The following is a 17043-nucleotide window of genomic DNA, read 5'->3' on the forward strand; positions in this document are numbered from 1 at the left end:
ATCCTTTTACCACCAGGGACGGAGAAATCCGTACTTCCCGCACTCCCGCCGCTGCCCGCACTCCCGCTCGCTCATGCGCACACTCGCATGCACGCCGCTTGCATACACGCTGCTGCCCGCTCGCCCGGAGATCAATGAACGGGAAAAACCATTCCCGTTCGTTGATCTAAGCCCCCCAGCAATGATCGGCTGCTTCTTTGAGAAGCAGCGCGATCATTGTGAGAAAAAAAAACGTTCCCAGCCTCATAGCACTTCCTGCAAGCGTACTTCCGGACGCTTGCAGGTCGCATAAAAAAATGTTACTGTGGCCATCTTGTGGCCAAATAGTAAAACTACACCCTAAAGCATTTTTCACATACAAATACATTAGTTTTACACAAAAAATTAACTCATTACCTCCCACACTCCCCAATTATTATTTTTTTTTGTAATTAAAAAAAAAAGAAAAAAATGTAAAATTCAAAAAAAATACATAAATAGTTACCTTAGGGACTGAACTTTTTAAATATTTATGTCAGGAGGGTACAACACTGTTACTTTATAAACTATGGGCTTGTAATTAGGGATGGACGCAAAACTGAAAAAAATGCACCTTTATTCCCAAATAAAATATTGGCGCCAAACATTGTGATAGGGACATAATTTAAACAGTTTTATAACCAGGACAAATGGTCAAATACATTTCATGCGTTTTAATTACAGTAGCATGCATTATTTAAAAACTATAATGGCCGAAAACTGAAAAATAATGATTTTCTTTCCCACATTTTTCCTATTTTCCCATTAAAACATATTTAGAATAAAATAATTCTTGACATAATGTCCCACCTAAAGAAAGCCTAATTGGTGGCAGAAAAAACGAGATATAGTTCATGTCATTGTGATAAGTAATGATAAAGTTATAGACGAATGAATGGAAGGAGCGCTGAAAGGTGAAAATTGCTCTGGTGCTCAAGGGGTAAAACCCCTCAGTGGTGAAGTGGTTAAAAGCCATTTTTTCTTGTAGTTTTTGAGAAAATCGATTTAAAAAAAAAAAAATCAAAGTCCGATTTGAATTTTATGGGGGGGGCTTGTTCCCATGGAAACAGAGAATCCATGCCGTTTGTATCGGCGGGTTAGGCATTCGTAAGTCGGGGACTACCTGTATAAAATAAAAATGTACACAAGACCTTCACTGTAACTAGCAGAGTCATTGCTATCTGTTGGCTCACCCCAACCTTTTGTGTGTGTGGCTTTACCGAGGAACTTATCCATTGACAGTTACTTTTGCCTACTTTTGAGGATTTTGTGGAAAAGTGACTTTGCTCAGTCTCTACAGTCCAATCCTGCAGTGCCAAAGGGAGAAGAACTATTGGCTCAGTTGTGGTGATTTGTCGCGTGTATACTTTTTTCTTTGCTTGTATATCAAGTCAAAATTTCACAACATTTTTGCTTGTATTGCAAAGCACCCTTAAACCAAGTTATTCTCAATCCAGGGTTTTACTGTATGGCCAATTCTAAACCCTTTGCAAGCTTGCAAAAACACTCATTGAACTGCATCTGCACAAATACAGTCAGTTCAGGACCCAGGTGCCCTTTCACACGTGCGTGCTGTACAATGGGCAATATCATCACAATGCAATGATATTTCTATGTGGCTTTCACATCCAGTGCAGCATAGTGTGGTAGGTTTCCGAAGTGTGTACAGTGGCAGGGAGGCATACTTTAATTGTACCGTATGCCTCACTGTACGGTCCCACCGCAATGTTACTTTCGGGTCAGCAATATACACAGCATGAAAGAGCCCTTCTAGTACAGCTCTGGGAGAGCAACCATCCTCATTCAACTGCATTCTTTCCAGAATTACTTGTAGTTGTGACTTTTTATACTGTAAAATCTGGAACACAAATATTGTCCTTTAAAAAAAATAAACAACAAATTAGCAGTCTACTTCAGCCCCTTATTACCTTTGATGAGGAAAAACATCCACAGCACTCTCTCCTCTATGGAGATTAAAGGGTTCTTGTTTCAGACATCAAACCCAAGTCATGTATTCAGCGGGGTCATTAAGTAATGGAATCGGTCAGAACAGCTTCTGATTATAACCTGGATAGAGGACAGGGTAGAGGTTGATTTCCCCCAAGAGTTGGATTGTAAATTTTGCTTGCAAGCTTTATTCGTAAGAAAGGGATTTGCACATACACACACACAAAAACACACACACACATACATACATCCACATATATTATTATATGATAGTATGGCCATTGAATCATTAAAATGTCATCCCTGTTATGTGAAAATGGGAGCATTGCATTTACTGCTCTCTATAGGAGAGGGAAATGTTGGCTTATTTGTCATATTGCATAAATTGGCTTATTTGTCATATTGCATAAATTGACCAGTCTCTGACACAGTATTCATTTAGCTTTGCAAGAACCAGGAAGGTCCACTAACCTGCTGCTATTAGTGTTTATTGGGTACCACTGAGCAGAGCTCTAGCAGGGGAAAATCTTATTGGCTAGTTTTACCCCAGTGCAGTGGTAAGCAGCTTGAAAAGAATTTGTAATATTCAGTTGCTCCACACTGCTCTGGAGGAAATGAGCTAGTGTCAGTGTACAATACCAAAGGGATGATCCATTTTATAGTGAACCCTAATGGCCACATGGGTATGGACTGGCTACTTCACAGGCTGTGTAAGGCTTAGTTCACATCAAAAATTGCAATATCTATTGCTTAGTGATTGCCATTTGGCAAAGCGATTTTCAGAAAGACTTTTGAATGAATTTGTGTTTTGGACATTCATTTATGCTGAATCGCTCCAAAACATACTAAATGTAGCGTGTTTGCGTCATAGCGCTGCTGTGGGAACACCCTCATAGGGTTACATTAGCCAAGTGCTTTTCAAATCGTGGGAATTTTGTAAAGCATTTAAAAACACATTGGGTGTGAACCAGGCCCATTCACACCTAAAAACGAAAACGCAAGCGTTTTGCGTTTTTGTGCGCTGTTTTTTTTTTTTCTCCTCCCGGCGCTCCACTGCGTGCTGCATTTTTGTAAAAAGCACTTTTCTAAATACTTTTTCAGAGCGGATTTGTAATCCACTCCCTGACGCAAGTCAGGAAGTGAATTCTTTGACCCGGAAAAGAATAAATACAATGTGTTTATTCTTAAAAACACAATCGCTTCACAAAGCAATTTTGTGAGCATTTTGCATTTTTTTTCCGTATACCTTCCATTATAGCAAAAACGCCTCAAAAGTGGTACAGGCAGCGCTTTGCTGAGCGGATCGGAAACAAACCACTCAGCTGTGAACTCTCACATAGGGAATCATTGCACAAGCGTTTTGTGAGCAATTTTAATAAAATCAACTGTGATTGAAAAAAGGCGGAAACGCCCCTAGTGTGAACAGCCCCTTACTGCTTCTCTCTCTTGCCTTTGAATGGACAATGTGATGGGAAAGCACTTCTAAACCAAAGCCTGTGGTCAGTAATGAAGCCTTTTGTTAACCTGTTGCTGTAGTCGTAGGGCAGCCTTTGCACACAATGCAGCATCAAAACCATCACATTGCTCTGATTACCAGTCTGTATACACCTGATGGAAAATAGTTTGCAGCCTCCAGCATAGGCCTATAGCCTTGTGCACACTGGGGGATATCTGTTGCCCGGAAGGAATGGTACACGATCCCTTGGGCGACTATGCTGTGCCTACTCTGTACAGACTGATCACTAGCCTCTGGGCTAGCGACAAGTCCGTTGCGATACATGGGGCAGAGGGAGAACGAGCAGCACACGATGAAGTAGATTTCCGTGGGTTGGGAGAACAACGAAATCGGGTTTCAGGGCATGCCATTTCTTTAGCAGACATCGAGCAGCCACTCTACACACACTGGAGACGGTCATGATTCTCGTCCGTGACAGGCTTTATCGTACACCACAAACTAGTTTATTCCAGTGTTTGTACGTAGCACAGAAGTTTCATCGCTTTCCCATTCGAAAATAACAAGAGTCCTGTTGGATTGTTTGTTGCCTCACAAATTTTATTCAGGAAGTTGGTGAAATGAACTTTAACATGGCAACAATACTTTTCAAAATTAATTCAAAGGACTGATTGTTGTACTAAATGTAACAGTGGTAGCAGTCTTGTACTATTTTGTCCAGAAATTCTGCTTCGTAACTGCATGGCCTTTCCAAGAGGTTTTATATTCTTCCCACCCTTCATTCACTTGTGGTAACTGAGGAGCCAACGCTGGGTAAGGGGTTTTTAGGCTGCCCACTTTTCTTAATTTGGTGTGTTGAATTGATATTGGTGTGTTGCATTGATATCACTCCTCTGCCAGGTGATCACTTAGTTGGCCCATGCCAGTCATCAGCGTGATCCTCAAACTGCTGGTGCCAGGAGCTTCTTGCCATCTCTGGAGTTCACATTTGTCCACCTTTGAAAGAGGGGAATGTACAAGAAATACATTTGTTTTTTCAATAAATGGTGCTATTTCAGTACTTTGCTGATCGCTGGTGATTCACACCGTGGTGTTTGCGATTTGCGATCAATCGCAAACTCGCTGCATGCAGCATCTTTGAGACGATTGTGCTGTGATTCTTGTTCTATTGACGGGAATCAAAAGTGCAAATTGCGCAGAAATCTCAAGATTTTGCTGCCGAATCGCAATCGCAGAACGAACGCGATAGCAGGGCAAGCAGCAGGCAAGCGCTGAGTGTGAACTAGCCCTTAACAGTTTCATTGCTGCTTTATGTAAAGTTATTTCATAAGAATTATTATTGTTCTCCGGTAACTTAAATAAAAATAGATTTTTTTTTTATCTTTGCATCCACACTTTGGATAGTCAAAGGGTGTTTGTGAGGCTAACTGGCAAGTCATTACATAGCACATAATCATTGCATCATATGAGATTATTAAAGAGGAACTCCAGCCTAAACAAACATACTGTCATTAAGTTACATTAGTTATGTTAATTAAAATAGATAGGTAATATAAACTCTTACCCACACGGTTTTAAAAGAACAGGCAAATGTTTGATTTCATGATGGCAGCCATCTTTTTGGTTGAAAGGAGGTGACAGGGAGCATGAGACAGAGTTCCAACTGTCCTGTGTCCTGAGCACCTCTCCCAGTTGCTAGGCAACGTGATTAACAACATAGGAAATCCCATCATGCTCTGCACAGCATCAGGGAAAAAAAGCCCTGGCTTTTTTTCTTTAATGGGTGGAGCTTAGCTAAAAATGCAGCTAAAAATGATGCTTTGGTAAGAAAAACAAAGTTCTGATGCTGTGAAACTATTAAAGAAACACCAAGCCTTTTCAGTTCTGCTGAGTAGATTCTTAGTCCGGAGGTTCACTTTAAGTAGGCTGTACTAATATATCATTTTCATTTCTTCCATAGGGTGGCAAAGGTCAAGCCCCACCTCCCTTATTACCAGGCCTGGGGTCACAGGGCCCACCAGGACGTGCCCCTCCTCATGGACCAACTCCAAACAAAGGTAATGTTTTAAAGAGGAATTTCAGTGAAAATAATGTAATAAAAAAGTGCTTCATTTTCTTCAATAGTTTTGTAGAAATGATTTAGTCAGTGTTTTCCCATTGTAAAATCTTTCTTCTCCCTGATTTACATTATGACATTTATCACATGGTGACATTTTTACTACTGGCAGGTGATGTCACTGGAAGGAGATGCTGCTTGCTTTTTTTGGCAGTTGTAAACAGCTGTTATTTCCCACAATGCAACAAGACTCCCACAGTGTGATGTCAGTACCTCAGTGCTGTGAGGCGCTGACATCATTTGTGGGAGGGGTTTCACCACAAAATCAGCCATACAGAGCCCCCTGATGATCCGTTTGAGAAAAGGAACAGATTTCTCATGGGAAAGGGGACTATCAGCTACTGATTGGAATGAAGTTCAATTCTTGGTCACAGTTTCTCTTTAAGTGTTCTCTTTTTTTATAGCTGTTGCAGAGTTGAACTTATAACTGGTTTCTTCACCTTTTGCTCTGACATTAACACAAAGCGAGGGAAACTGAATGTATGCTTGAAAATACATGATCAGAGGATAGCTTCAGGAAAAAGCCCCATGCCAGGCACTATTATTTTCTTTTTATTGGATAATATCAAACCATTTTTAAAGAATGTAAACAAGGGCTCTAATATCTGCCACTTTCTGCACCACACTGTCACTGCTATAGGTTGCAATCTTCTCAGAGAGATTTAGTCTGTGCAGTCCTCCTTGCAGTCTGAGCAGCAGCAATCGATGGAGGAGCAGCAGCAGTGGCACCCACAGAACCTGAGTCTCATTTGCTGTACTGTAGCCATGTGATCAGAATTTGAAAACACTATTTTTAGCTGCATATGACTCATTTCACATAAAGGTTAAAAAAAGCAAGGGGGACTTTGATAACTTTGATTTTCTAGCACTTAAAAACAGCCTACACACCGCTCTGCCTCATCTTTTTCCTTACGTAGACTGAGTTTCTCCTTCGCCTAAGGCTTCCATGAGCTAACATGTAACATGATGGTGTAAACACAGGTACAAATAGATTAATAGTTGTATTAATAACTTGTCTGAAGTCCCTAATTTCCCGGATTTTTGAGTGCTGTTATATATGCAAATGACAAGTCGAATCCAGCCCTCTGTCCTAAAAGTAAATAGGTGAGACCTTTCTGTTTGGCTGAAAAAAAGAGACTGCTAATATTTTAGTGCTGAAAACTTCAAAGGGTCATTACTTATCATACGTTGATTTTCCATCCAGGTTTGCTTTAATACAGCACTATGTATACTTTATACAGTGCAGCACTATAATAAAATGCTATGCAACAAGAGATTCAATGAAATGGTCGGGCATCTAACCAAGATGCACCTAATAAACACTCACTGCGTAGGGCTAATAAGCCTCACAAAGGCACAACTGTGCTCATTGCAGTAGAACAGGTGCATTAAGAACTAATGCATCTCACAATACAAATAATGGAAGCAAACCTATGCATTACACATTATTCAACTTATTAGGGGACCTTACCCTTCTCTTATTGAGAGAGACATCGGTTCCACGCTACGAAGCATGTTTGCAGGGACGGCACGTGCAGCCTTCTCTGGGGGACCCCGAGAAGTTTGCATGTCCCTGCAAACATGCTTCGCAGCGTGGAACCGATGTCTCTCTCAATAAGAGAAGGGTAAGGTCCCCGCGTTATTACATTTAGCCTGCGAGCCGCGATAGGCGGCTCGCAGACTGTTCACAGAGACACCCTCCATGAACTGACATGGAAAGGCCGCTCGTTGTTTCCATGGGAAACTACTAACGACCTGCCGCCGTTAGGCGGTCGTTAAATGGTTAAGCTTGTCAGGCGTTATGCGATACGATTATATAAACTATAACCGTATGTATAAAATCAAAAACGAAGGCCTCCTACTAAAAAATAATGGGAGGAGTCTTATATTAAAACGCCCAATAGCGAGTTTCTCAAGCTACTGGTACAAAGAGTGAAAAGTCAGGACAACTCTTTACTTTTAAAAAATAATTTATTAAATATATAAAAGTTGTTAAAATGATTACAAATCAAATAATATGAATCAAACAATAACCACAAATTATTATTATTGATATTTATTGTATTTATAAAGCGCCAATATATTACGCAGCGCTGGACATTAATTTAGGTTACAGACAATATTTAGGGGTGACAAACAGCAATATGACAATACAGGAATACAAGAAAACCAGATCACACAGCACAGTATGAGTACAAGGTAATGCTAAGTCAGTCACTGGAGGGGAGCATAGAGATTAGGCAAGTTAGCTTCACTCAAATGCATAGCATGGGTGCACAGTAATGGAGGTGCATGATCAGGTAGGACACAAAAGGAGGAGGACCCTGCCCAAAGGCTTACAATCTAGAGGGAGAGGTAGGGACACGAGAGGTAGGGGACCAGAGTTCAGCTGTGGGTTTAGAGCAATTGTGAGGGGTGGTAGGCCAGAGTGAAAAGGAGGGCCTTCTTGAAGGTGTTGAAGGAGGGGGCTGCTCTAATGGTAGGGAGTTCCATAGTGTTGGAGCGGCTCTTGAGAAGTCTTGGAGACGTGCATGGGACTGGGTGATGCGGGGGAGGGTCAGGCGAAGTTCATTGGAGGAGCGGAGTGAGCGGCTTGGTTGTGTATCTCTGAGTAAGATCAGAAATGTAGGTTGGACAGGTTTTGTGGACGGATTTGTAGGTCAGACACAATATCTTGAATCTGATTCTGGACTGGATAGGAAGCCAGTGGAGGGATTCACGGAGGGGAGCCGCCCTGGTGGAGCGATGGGAGGAGTGGATAATTCTGGCTGCCGCATTCATGATGGACTGCAGTGGGGCTATTTGGGTCATAGGGAGACCAGACAGAAGGGCATTGCAGTAGTCGAGACGGGAAATTATGAGGGCATGGATGAGGAGTTTGGTGGTGGCAGAGGTCAGGAAAGGGCGAATCTTACAGATGTTACGAAGGTGGAAGTTGCAGGACTTTGTGAGGTTTTGGATGTGGGGAGTGAAGGAGAGTGCGGAGTCCAGGGTGACACCCAGACAGCAGGCTTGAGAGGTAAGGCGAATGGTAGTGTGGTTAACAGTGACCTGCACATCTGGGAGGTCCAGGGATGACCGGGGTGGGAAGATCATAAATTCCGTTTTGTCTAGATTTAGTTTCAGGAACCTAGCGGACATCCAGGAGGAGATGGCAGATAGGCAGGAGGAGACCTTGTCCATGGTAGTGGTGGGTATGTCAGGGGTGTGGAGGTAGATTTGGGTGTCATCTGCATACAGATAATAGTTAAAACCCATGGAGGAGATAACCTTGCCAATGTAGGTTGTGTATAGGGAGAACAGTAGGGGGCCAAGGACCGAGCCTTTGGGGACTCCCACTGAGAGGTGGTTGGGGGTGGACGAGGACTCATTGAAGGAGGTTGTGAAGGAGCGGTTGGAGAGGTAGGATGAAAGCCAGGTCAGGGTGAGATTGTGAATGCCCATGGATTGGAGGGACTGGAGGAGTAGAGGATGATCTACTGTATCAAAAGCTGCTGAAAGGTCAAGGAGGAGGAGAATGGAGTATTTACCATCAGCTTTAGCTAAGGCAAGGTCATTGACCACTTTGGTGAGAGCCGTTTCGGTTGAGTGGGCAGGCCGAAATCCAGATTGCAGTGGGTCTAGTAGTGAGTTGGCATTGAGGTACTGGGTCAGGCGTTTGTGAACCAGACGCTCAAGGAATTTTGAGGCAAAGGGGAGGAGGGAGATCGGGCGGTAGTTGGAGGGTAGCGAGGGGTTGAGGGAGGGTTTCTTGAGCAGGGGCAGTACTGTGGCCTGCTTGAAGTCTGAGGGGAAGGTGCCCTGTGGATAGGGAGAGGTTAAACAGGGTAGTAAGGACTGGGGCCAGATCCGTGAAGTGAGGCTGAAATAGATCAGAAGGGATAGGGTCAAAGGGGGGGAGGTAGTGGTATGGGAAGTCTGCAGTAGGTGGTTGACTTCCTCAGTGGTAGTAGGAGTGAAGGAGGTGAGGGGAGGATAGGGTGGAGGAGGAGTTGGTTGTGAGCGGGTGGGAGGTGAAGATTGAAGGTTGGATATTTCCTGACGGATGGAGACCATTTTGTTGGTGAAGTGGGTGGCTAAATCTGTGGCAGAGAGGGAGGAAACAGAAGGGGGGGGGGGGTTAAGCAGGGAGTTGAAGGTGCCAAAAAGATGCCGGGGATTGGAAGCTTGTGCTCCGATGAGCTTGGTAAAGTATTCCTGCTTCGCATGAGCAAAGGCAGTGTGGAACTGCAGCAGGTTAGTCTTGTACTGTAAGAAATCCTGGTTTAGTTGCGTTTTCCTCCATTGTCGTTCAGTGGCACGTGTTTCCCTCTGGAGGTTGCGAGTATGGGTAGTGCGCCAGGGCTGGGGGTTAGGGAGTCGGTTGCGGCGGAATATTGGTGGAGCAGCTTTCTCTAGGGCTGATAAGAGAGTTTGATAATGAGCTGCAGCAAGATTAGGACAGGTTAGGGTGGGGAGCCATGGAGGGAGTCAGCAAGGACGCCAGGGTTGAGCTTGCGTAGGTCTCGCTGCCATCGACCAGGTGGGGGGGGGGGGGGGGGGTGGGCGGGTAGTTTGGAGGTGCCTTCCATGTGGAGATTGAAGGTGAGAAGGTAATGGTCTGAGGGTGGAAATGGTGCGATGTCGAGGTCTGCAATGGTGGTGGATTTAGTGAATATAAGGTCGAGGGTGCGACGTGTAGTGTTGGGCCGAACAGTTCGCCTGGCGAACCTCTCTGGGCCTCTTACTACTTCCGGGTCGCAATGACCCGGAGTAGTACGCCTGCGCTGCCCGGCGGAGCGCGTCCTAGATCGCGCTCCTGTTGCCGGGCACTCTCTGCGCATGAGCGTGACGTCACTCATGACGTCACACACATGCGCAGAGTGCCCGGCAATGGGAGCGCGATCTAGGACGCGCTCCGCCGGGCAGCGCAGACGTACTACTCCGGGTCATTGCGACCCGGAAGTAGTAAGAGGCCCATGTATTCAGAGATGTTCGCCGGCGAACGGTTCGGGAACCGTTCGCCACATCTCTAGTGACGTGCAGTGTGAGTGGGGGCGTTGGTGTGTTGTACTAGGCCATGTGAGTTGGCTATGGTGAGTAGCCGGGTCACAACAGAGTTCTTGGGTTCATTGATGGGAATATTGAAATCCCTGAGGATTATGGTGGGGAGGAGGAGAGGATGTGTGGGAGCTAGGAGGCAAGGTTGTTGAGAAATTGTCATGTGGAGCCTGGAGGGCGGTATAAGACTGCAACAATGGCTGGGAGGCGATTGTATAGGCGGATAGTGTGGGCCTCAAATGATGTGAATTGTAGGGAGGAAGGTGGAGTGAGGACATGGAATGTGCAGGATGGGGAGAGGAGCAGACCCACCCCTCCCCCTGGCCTGTTGACTGGTCTGGGGGTGTGAATGAGGATAATAATAACCACAAGGTACTTCTCAGTATAAGCTGACTATACACTTCAGAGCAAAGTTGACCACAGATATTAACCAATAAAATCAATCAATCACAATAGGCTGTCCAAACGCAAGATGGCAGACATTTTATCTTATTTGCAAGGCTTGATTGTAATGCACAATCTAACAAGGAAAAAAATATGGAAGCAGATCTAGCTGGTCTAGAAACCTCAATATATAAAACAAGTTTAATGTTTACTGATCTGTAAACACTTATTTTATAAAAAAAAAATTTGATTTGAAATCAAAGGAAAAATATATGAAATTATGCAATTATGACCTGATCTGTAAATGAAACCTTTATATGTCAACCAATCTTTTATCTCTCTATAACAAGTTATACGCTTGGAGGAAAAACATGCATTAATAAAAAATGTAGAGAAAAATGAACCCAAATCAAACAAGGATATTCCTAGTTGCAATTCCAGGAAGGTCACATGTTCAGGGTATTCTATACTAGGTATAGAATCATTGAAAATCCAAGCCCCTAACTTAGTTGGCTTTGATATATTTAAAAATGTATAGTTACCAATAAAATGGAGTAAGGAATCTTGCCAGGCCTGCACTGCTAACCCGATCTGGGAGTGGCCTCAAGGCTGGTTGGGCATGAGAGTCTGGGATCCCTTCTTTCAGAGGTTGTGTGTCTTTCACAGGAGAGTGCGTTTCTTTTAGAAAGTGTGTCCTTTTGAAATGATGAGTCTCTCGAGTGTCCAATGCACTCATTATTTGTTTCCTCTTATCAATAATCCAACCTCCACGGATTAACTAAGATCCAATTGGAGTTGGTTGGCGTATTCTTTCAAATTTCTATTTAACTAGCTCATTTAAGTATCAGCTTTATATAAATCATGTGACATTATTTCTGAATGTGTAATTTCCTCCAGCAGGGGGCACACTCGTATAAGATATATTATAAAAATAAAAGAATAACCTCTTGACCTGTTAATACCATGTCCAACACTATGTTGACAGTTCATTAGATTGGAAGAATGATCATAATCCCTTAATACCTTAACACATAAAACAGGTCAACAATAAGTTATGGCTCTGTTTGAGAACAATCATTTGATCCAAAAATGTTATTCTAGTAAATATGGTTCTTAAAGAGACACTGAAGTGAGACTAAATCTCGCTTCAGCTCTCATATATAGCAGGGGCACAAAACGCTGCTATCCCGCGGCTAAACGGGGGTCCCTTCACCCCCAACCCACCCCCCGCAAAAGTTGGTCGCAAAGTTGGTCGTGGACTTTGCTTCCTGGAGGCAAGGGCTAACGGCCGCAGCCCTGCTTCCAGTCGCATCTATCAGATGCGCATCGCCGCCTCTTCCCCGCCCCTCTTAGTGAAGGAAGACTGAGAGGGGCGGGGAAGAGGCGGAGATACGCGCTGACAGACGCGCGTGGGGCAGGGCTGCGGCGGTTAGCCCTGCCCCAACCAGGAAGCGCTCACCCGCATTGCGGACGGGATTTGGGGGGACAGGGACCCCCGTTAAGCCGCGGGATAGCGGCGGTTTAGCAGGGGCACACGTGCCCCTGCTAACTATGAGGTCTGAAGCGAGATCTATTCTCGCTTCAGACTCTCTTTAAGTGTCTGGTCACTGAGTTAAACATTAAACTAAAACACATTGTAGCTCTGACCGTTTCATAAGCTGATATATGATATTTAATCCCCATATACTATCCACTTAACTATATAAAATAATATAGGATAATGCTTATTACATTACTATATATGACATGCTATATATAATGACATACATATATAGAATTCCTCATAATAAGATTATAAGAACTTCTATATCAGAATCTTCACCTTGTAACTCCAAGCGGTCTCTGGCCAGCTTGCACCTTGGACTGTAAACAAGGACATTTGGCTTCAATATTGTCCAAGACAAAGTAAACTTTTAAGATTTGCCTAAAGATTAAGAATTATTACTCCAGCAAACATTCTTCAGACAGAGGAAAATCTTTTTGATTCAGCAGTCTGTTACAAACCATGGCCCCTGAATTTCACTACTCCGCTTAACCACTTTCTGACCGACCACAGCCCATGGGCGGCGGCAAAGTGGGCGCCTTAAGGACCGCAATACGCTTGATGGCGGCGGGTCCTTAAGGCGTTTCCGGGGAGCGATTGCGTCATTTATGACGCCCGCTGCCGCCGGCAAAAGTTCCCGCCCACCTGGCCCGATACCCCGCCGGCCAATTAGCAGCGGGGTTTAAAATTACGATCTGGGCCAATCAAAATGTATAATACACTTTGTTTACATGACAAAGTGTATTATACAGGCTGCCTCCTCCTCCTCTGCACTCTTCGTCCATGCGATCGTCCGAGGAGGAGGCAGCCCTGTAGTCAGTGGACAAAACAGGTTTTTTACACCCACAGACCCCCCGATCGCCCACCCCAGCCCTCAGGACCCCCCCTGACCACCCCAGCACAGCAGTATTTGCACCCAAGCACCCCCTAATAAACCCATCAATCACCCCCTGCCACTATCTGCCGACGCTAATATTTAGATTAGGTCCCTAACTGCCCCCTAGGGTCCCTTGATCACCCCTTCCTACCTTCAGATCCCCCCAGACCACCCCCCTGTATACTGTATACACTTGTATACATCTGCCTTACCCTCTGATCACCCACTGATCACCTGTCTATCACCCCTTGTCACCACCACCCATCAGAGCAGACCCTAAACTGTCCCTTGGGGGCACCTGATCACCCACCCAGACCCTCAAATTGCCCTCAGACCCCCCCCCCCCCTCCTGATAACCTCCCCAGTGCATTGTTTACATCTATTCTCCCCTGTAATCACTCACTGATCTCCCATCGGTCACCCCCTGTGTCTGCCACCCATCAGATCAGGACCCAATCTGCCCCGTGCGGGCACCTAATCAACCCCCCTCACCCTCCGATCGCCCTCAGACCCCCCCCCCCCCCCCCCAATCACCTTCCCAGTGCATTGTATTTGATTGTGCTGTAACTGCATTTGATTGTCCCGTAATTGTATTTGATTGTCCCGTGATCGGCTTTGATTGTCCCGTGATCGGCTGTGATTGCCCCGTGATTGGCCTATGATTGGGCTGTGATTGCCTTGTGATTGGCTGTGATTGCCCTGTGATTGGCTTTGATTGTCCAGTGATTGGCTTTGATTGTCCCGCGATTGCCCGGTGATTGGCTTTGATTGTCCCGTGATTGGCTTTGATTGCCCTGTGATTGGCTTTGATTGTCCCGCGATTGCCCTGTGATTGTTTCTGATTGCCTCTGATTCCCCACTCGCCACCACCCCCCTGTCACTATTCTAGTGATCTAAAAACAGTGATCAGTGAAAACTGTCACTTTTTTAGTATCACTAGTGTTAGCAGTTAGGCCAGTTAACTAGGCCCCCTTTGTTAGTGTCAGTTAGTGCTCAGCCCACTGCACCACAGTCACCAATTAGCGTCATCACTGTCGCTAATCAACATTGTTACTATATAGTATCTGTAAGTGATCATTACTGATCGCAGTCAGATCTATTAAGGTCACTAGGATCCACTAAAAAAACGCAGTGTTTGCCCGATCAGGTCTGATCCTTCGCCTGCACTTGCGTTTTGCCCACCCCACCGCAGTGACAGAATTTTTTTTTTCTGATCACTGCAAAAACCACTGTACACTAGCTGTGCACTGTAAACATCAGTTTTGATTTTTTTTTTTATCAAAACTCAGTGATCACAGCTTTCTACCTCTCAAATACTCCCTTTCGCTAGGTAGGTACTCTTTTTCCTGGGTAGTCTCAGAGGAATACCCCCTAAATTTAGCAGTCCACCATGGCAAGAAAGGGGTATTCCGATGATGAGGTGTTCAGGTACATGGCCCAGTCGGATGAGGACGATTGGGACGAACCATTCGACGAATCATCTGGGTCAGAGTTTGAACCTGAATTGAGCAGTGGCTCACTGACCGATAGCGATGACGAGGTTGAGGTCCCGGCTAGAGCCAGGCGTACCACACCCCATGTCGTTGGACCACAGGTGGAGCAGGATCAGCCTCAAGGGCAGCAGAGTGGTGCTCGTGCTGGTCTGAGATTTCATGGTGGGGCAGGCACCAGCAGCACAGAATCTCCTGGACCTGGAACCAGTACTTCCGTACACCCTGGTGAAGTGGCGAGCACCAGCATGGAAGTTGAAACTGGTTCGGTGGCACGTGCAGTAACACCCCAGTCGCAGCCACCAAGGAGACGGGCCCGTACTACCCCTAGTTTACCAGAGGTGCTGGCAAATCCAAATTGGCAATCCCCTGATACCGCCGCACCCGTACTGCCCCCTTTCACCGCCCAGTCTGGAGTCCAGGTGGAGACAGATAATCTAGGATCGCCCCTAGACTTTTTTTTATCTGTTCATCACAAAGGATCTCTTAGACCTAGTCATGGCAGAGACCAATCGTAAAGCCACACAATTTCTAACCGCCAATCCGAATGTCCCCCTTGCCCAGCCATTTCGGTGGAAACCAGTCCAAGTTTCCGAAATTAAAATTTTTTGGGGCCTTCTCTTACACATGGGACTAATCAAACAAAATGTGTTGCGGTCTTATTGGTCTACGGACCCATCACAACATGTTCCCTTGTACTCTGCTGCCATGTCCAGGACACGATATGAGAATATCCTGCGCTTCCTGCACTTCAATGATGACGAAACCTGTCATGAACGTGACCACCCTGCTTTTGACCGGCTCCACAAAATTCGGCCCCTCATAGACCACCTGTCATCAAAATTTGCAGATGCTTATACCCCTGAACAGCAAATCTGCGTAGACGAGTCCCTCATACGTTTTACCGGGTGCCTTGGCATCAAACAGTACATCCCAAGCAAGCGTGCCCGGTATTGGGTGAAACTGTGTAAGCTCTGTAAAAGAGCCACAGGCTATACATCTTATTTTAGGATCTATGAGGGAAAAGACTCCAAATTGGAGCCGGTCGGATGCCCTCACTACCTGGGGAGCAGTGGAAAGGTTGTGTGGGACTTGGCGTCACCCTTGTTCCAGAAGGGGTACCATCTTTATGTGGACAATTACTACTCAAGTGTGGCCCTCTATCAGCACTTAAAGAGACTCTGTAACATCAAAAAGATCCCCTGGGGGGTACTCACCTCGGGTGGGGGAAGCCTCGGGATCCTAATGAGGCTTCCCACGCCGTCCTCTGTCCCACGGGGGTCTCGCTGCAGCCCTCCGAACAGCCGGCGACAGACCCGAATGTCAGTTCAATATTTACCTTTGCAGGCTCCAGCGGGGGCGCTGTGGCTGCTTTCGGCTCGGAACTAGACAGAAATACCCGATCTCCGTCGGGTCCGCTCTACTGCGCAGGCGCCGGAGACTTGCGCCTGCGCAGTAGAGCAGACCCGACGACGATCGGGTATTTCCGCCTACTTCGGAGCCGACAGCCACCAGAGCGCCTGCGCAGGAGCCGGGAAGGTAAATATTTATGTCGACGCTGTACAGAGGGCTGCAGTGAGACCCCCGAGTGACGGAGGACGGCGTGGGAAGCCTCATTAGGATCCTGAGGCTTCCCCCACCCGAGGTGAGTACCCCCCAGGGGACATTTTGATGTTACAGTTCCTCTTTAAAGTTATAAGGAATCCGATGCTGTAGCACCGTGCGGCCTAGTCACCAGGGCTTCCCCCTACGGCTCATTACCACCAAACTTTAACGGGGGCAGAGGGCCGCATTGAGTGCTGACGACCTGCTCGCGTTGAAATGGAAGGACAAGAGGGACATTTACTTTCTGTCCACCATTCACGCAGACACGACAGTTGAAATTCAACGGCGAACTGAGGTCATTGAAAAACCCCTTGTCGTCCACGAGTATAATACCAACATGGGAGGGGTGGATTTCAATGACCAGAGGTTAGCGCCCTATTTACTTTCCCGCACAACAAGGCACTGGTATAAAAAAAGTGTCTTTTTATTTAATTCAATTGGCAGTTTACAACAGCTTTGTTCTCTACAGTAAGGCTGGGAGAACTGGATCGTTTCTTCAATTTCAGAAACAGATCACTATGGAACTCCTGTATCCAGGAGGTGTCCGGGCCCAACCCCAAGATGCAACTA

The 17043-nt window shown here is 45.7% G+C and overlaps 1 protein-coding gene across 4 annotated transcripts in view; it reads left to right on the plus strand.

Annotated features, from left to right (window-relative positions):
- Positions 1-17043, plus strand: part of WDR33 (WD repeat domain 33) — a 162433-nt gene that overhangs the window by 134038 nt on the left and 11352 nt on the right. For all 4 annotated transcript variants that reach the window (XM_068280575.1, XM_068280578.1, XM_068280577.1 and 1 more), the window contains exon 17: positions 5379-5475. In XM_068280575.1, the coding sequence (XP_068136676.1) occupies positions 5379-5475 (97 nt within the window). The remainder of the gene's footprint in view (positions 1-5378; positions 5476-17043) is intronic.

This window comes from Hyperolius riggenbachi, chromosome 4 (genome assembly GCF_040937935.1).
Source record: "Hyperolius riggenbachi isolate aHypRig1 chromosome 4, aHypRig1.pri, whole genome shotgun sequence".
NCBI classification, from domain to species: Eukaryota; Metazoa; Chordata; class Amphibia; order Anura; family Hyperoliidae; genus Hyperolius; species Hyperolius riggenbachi.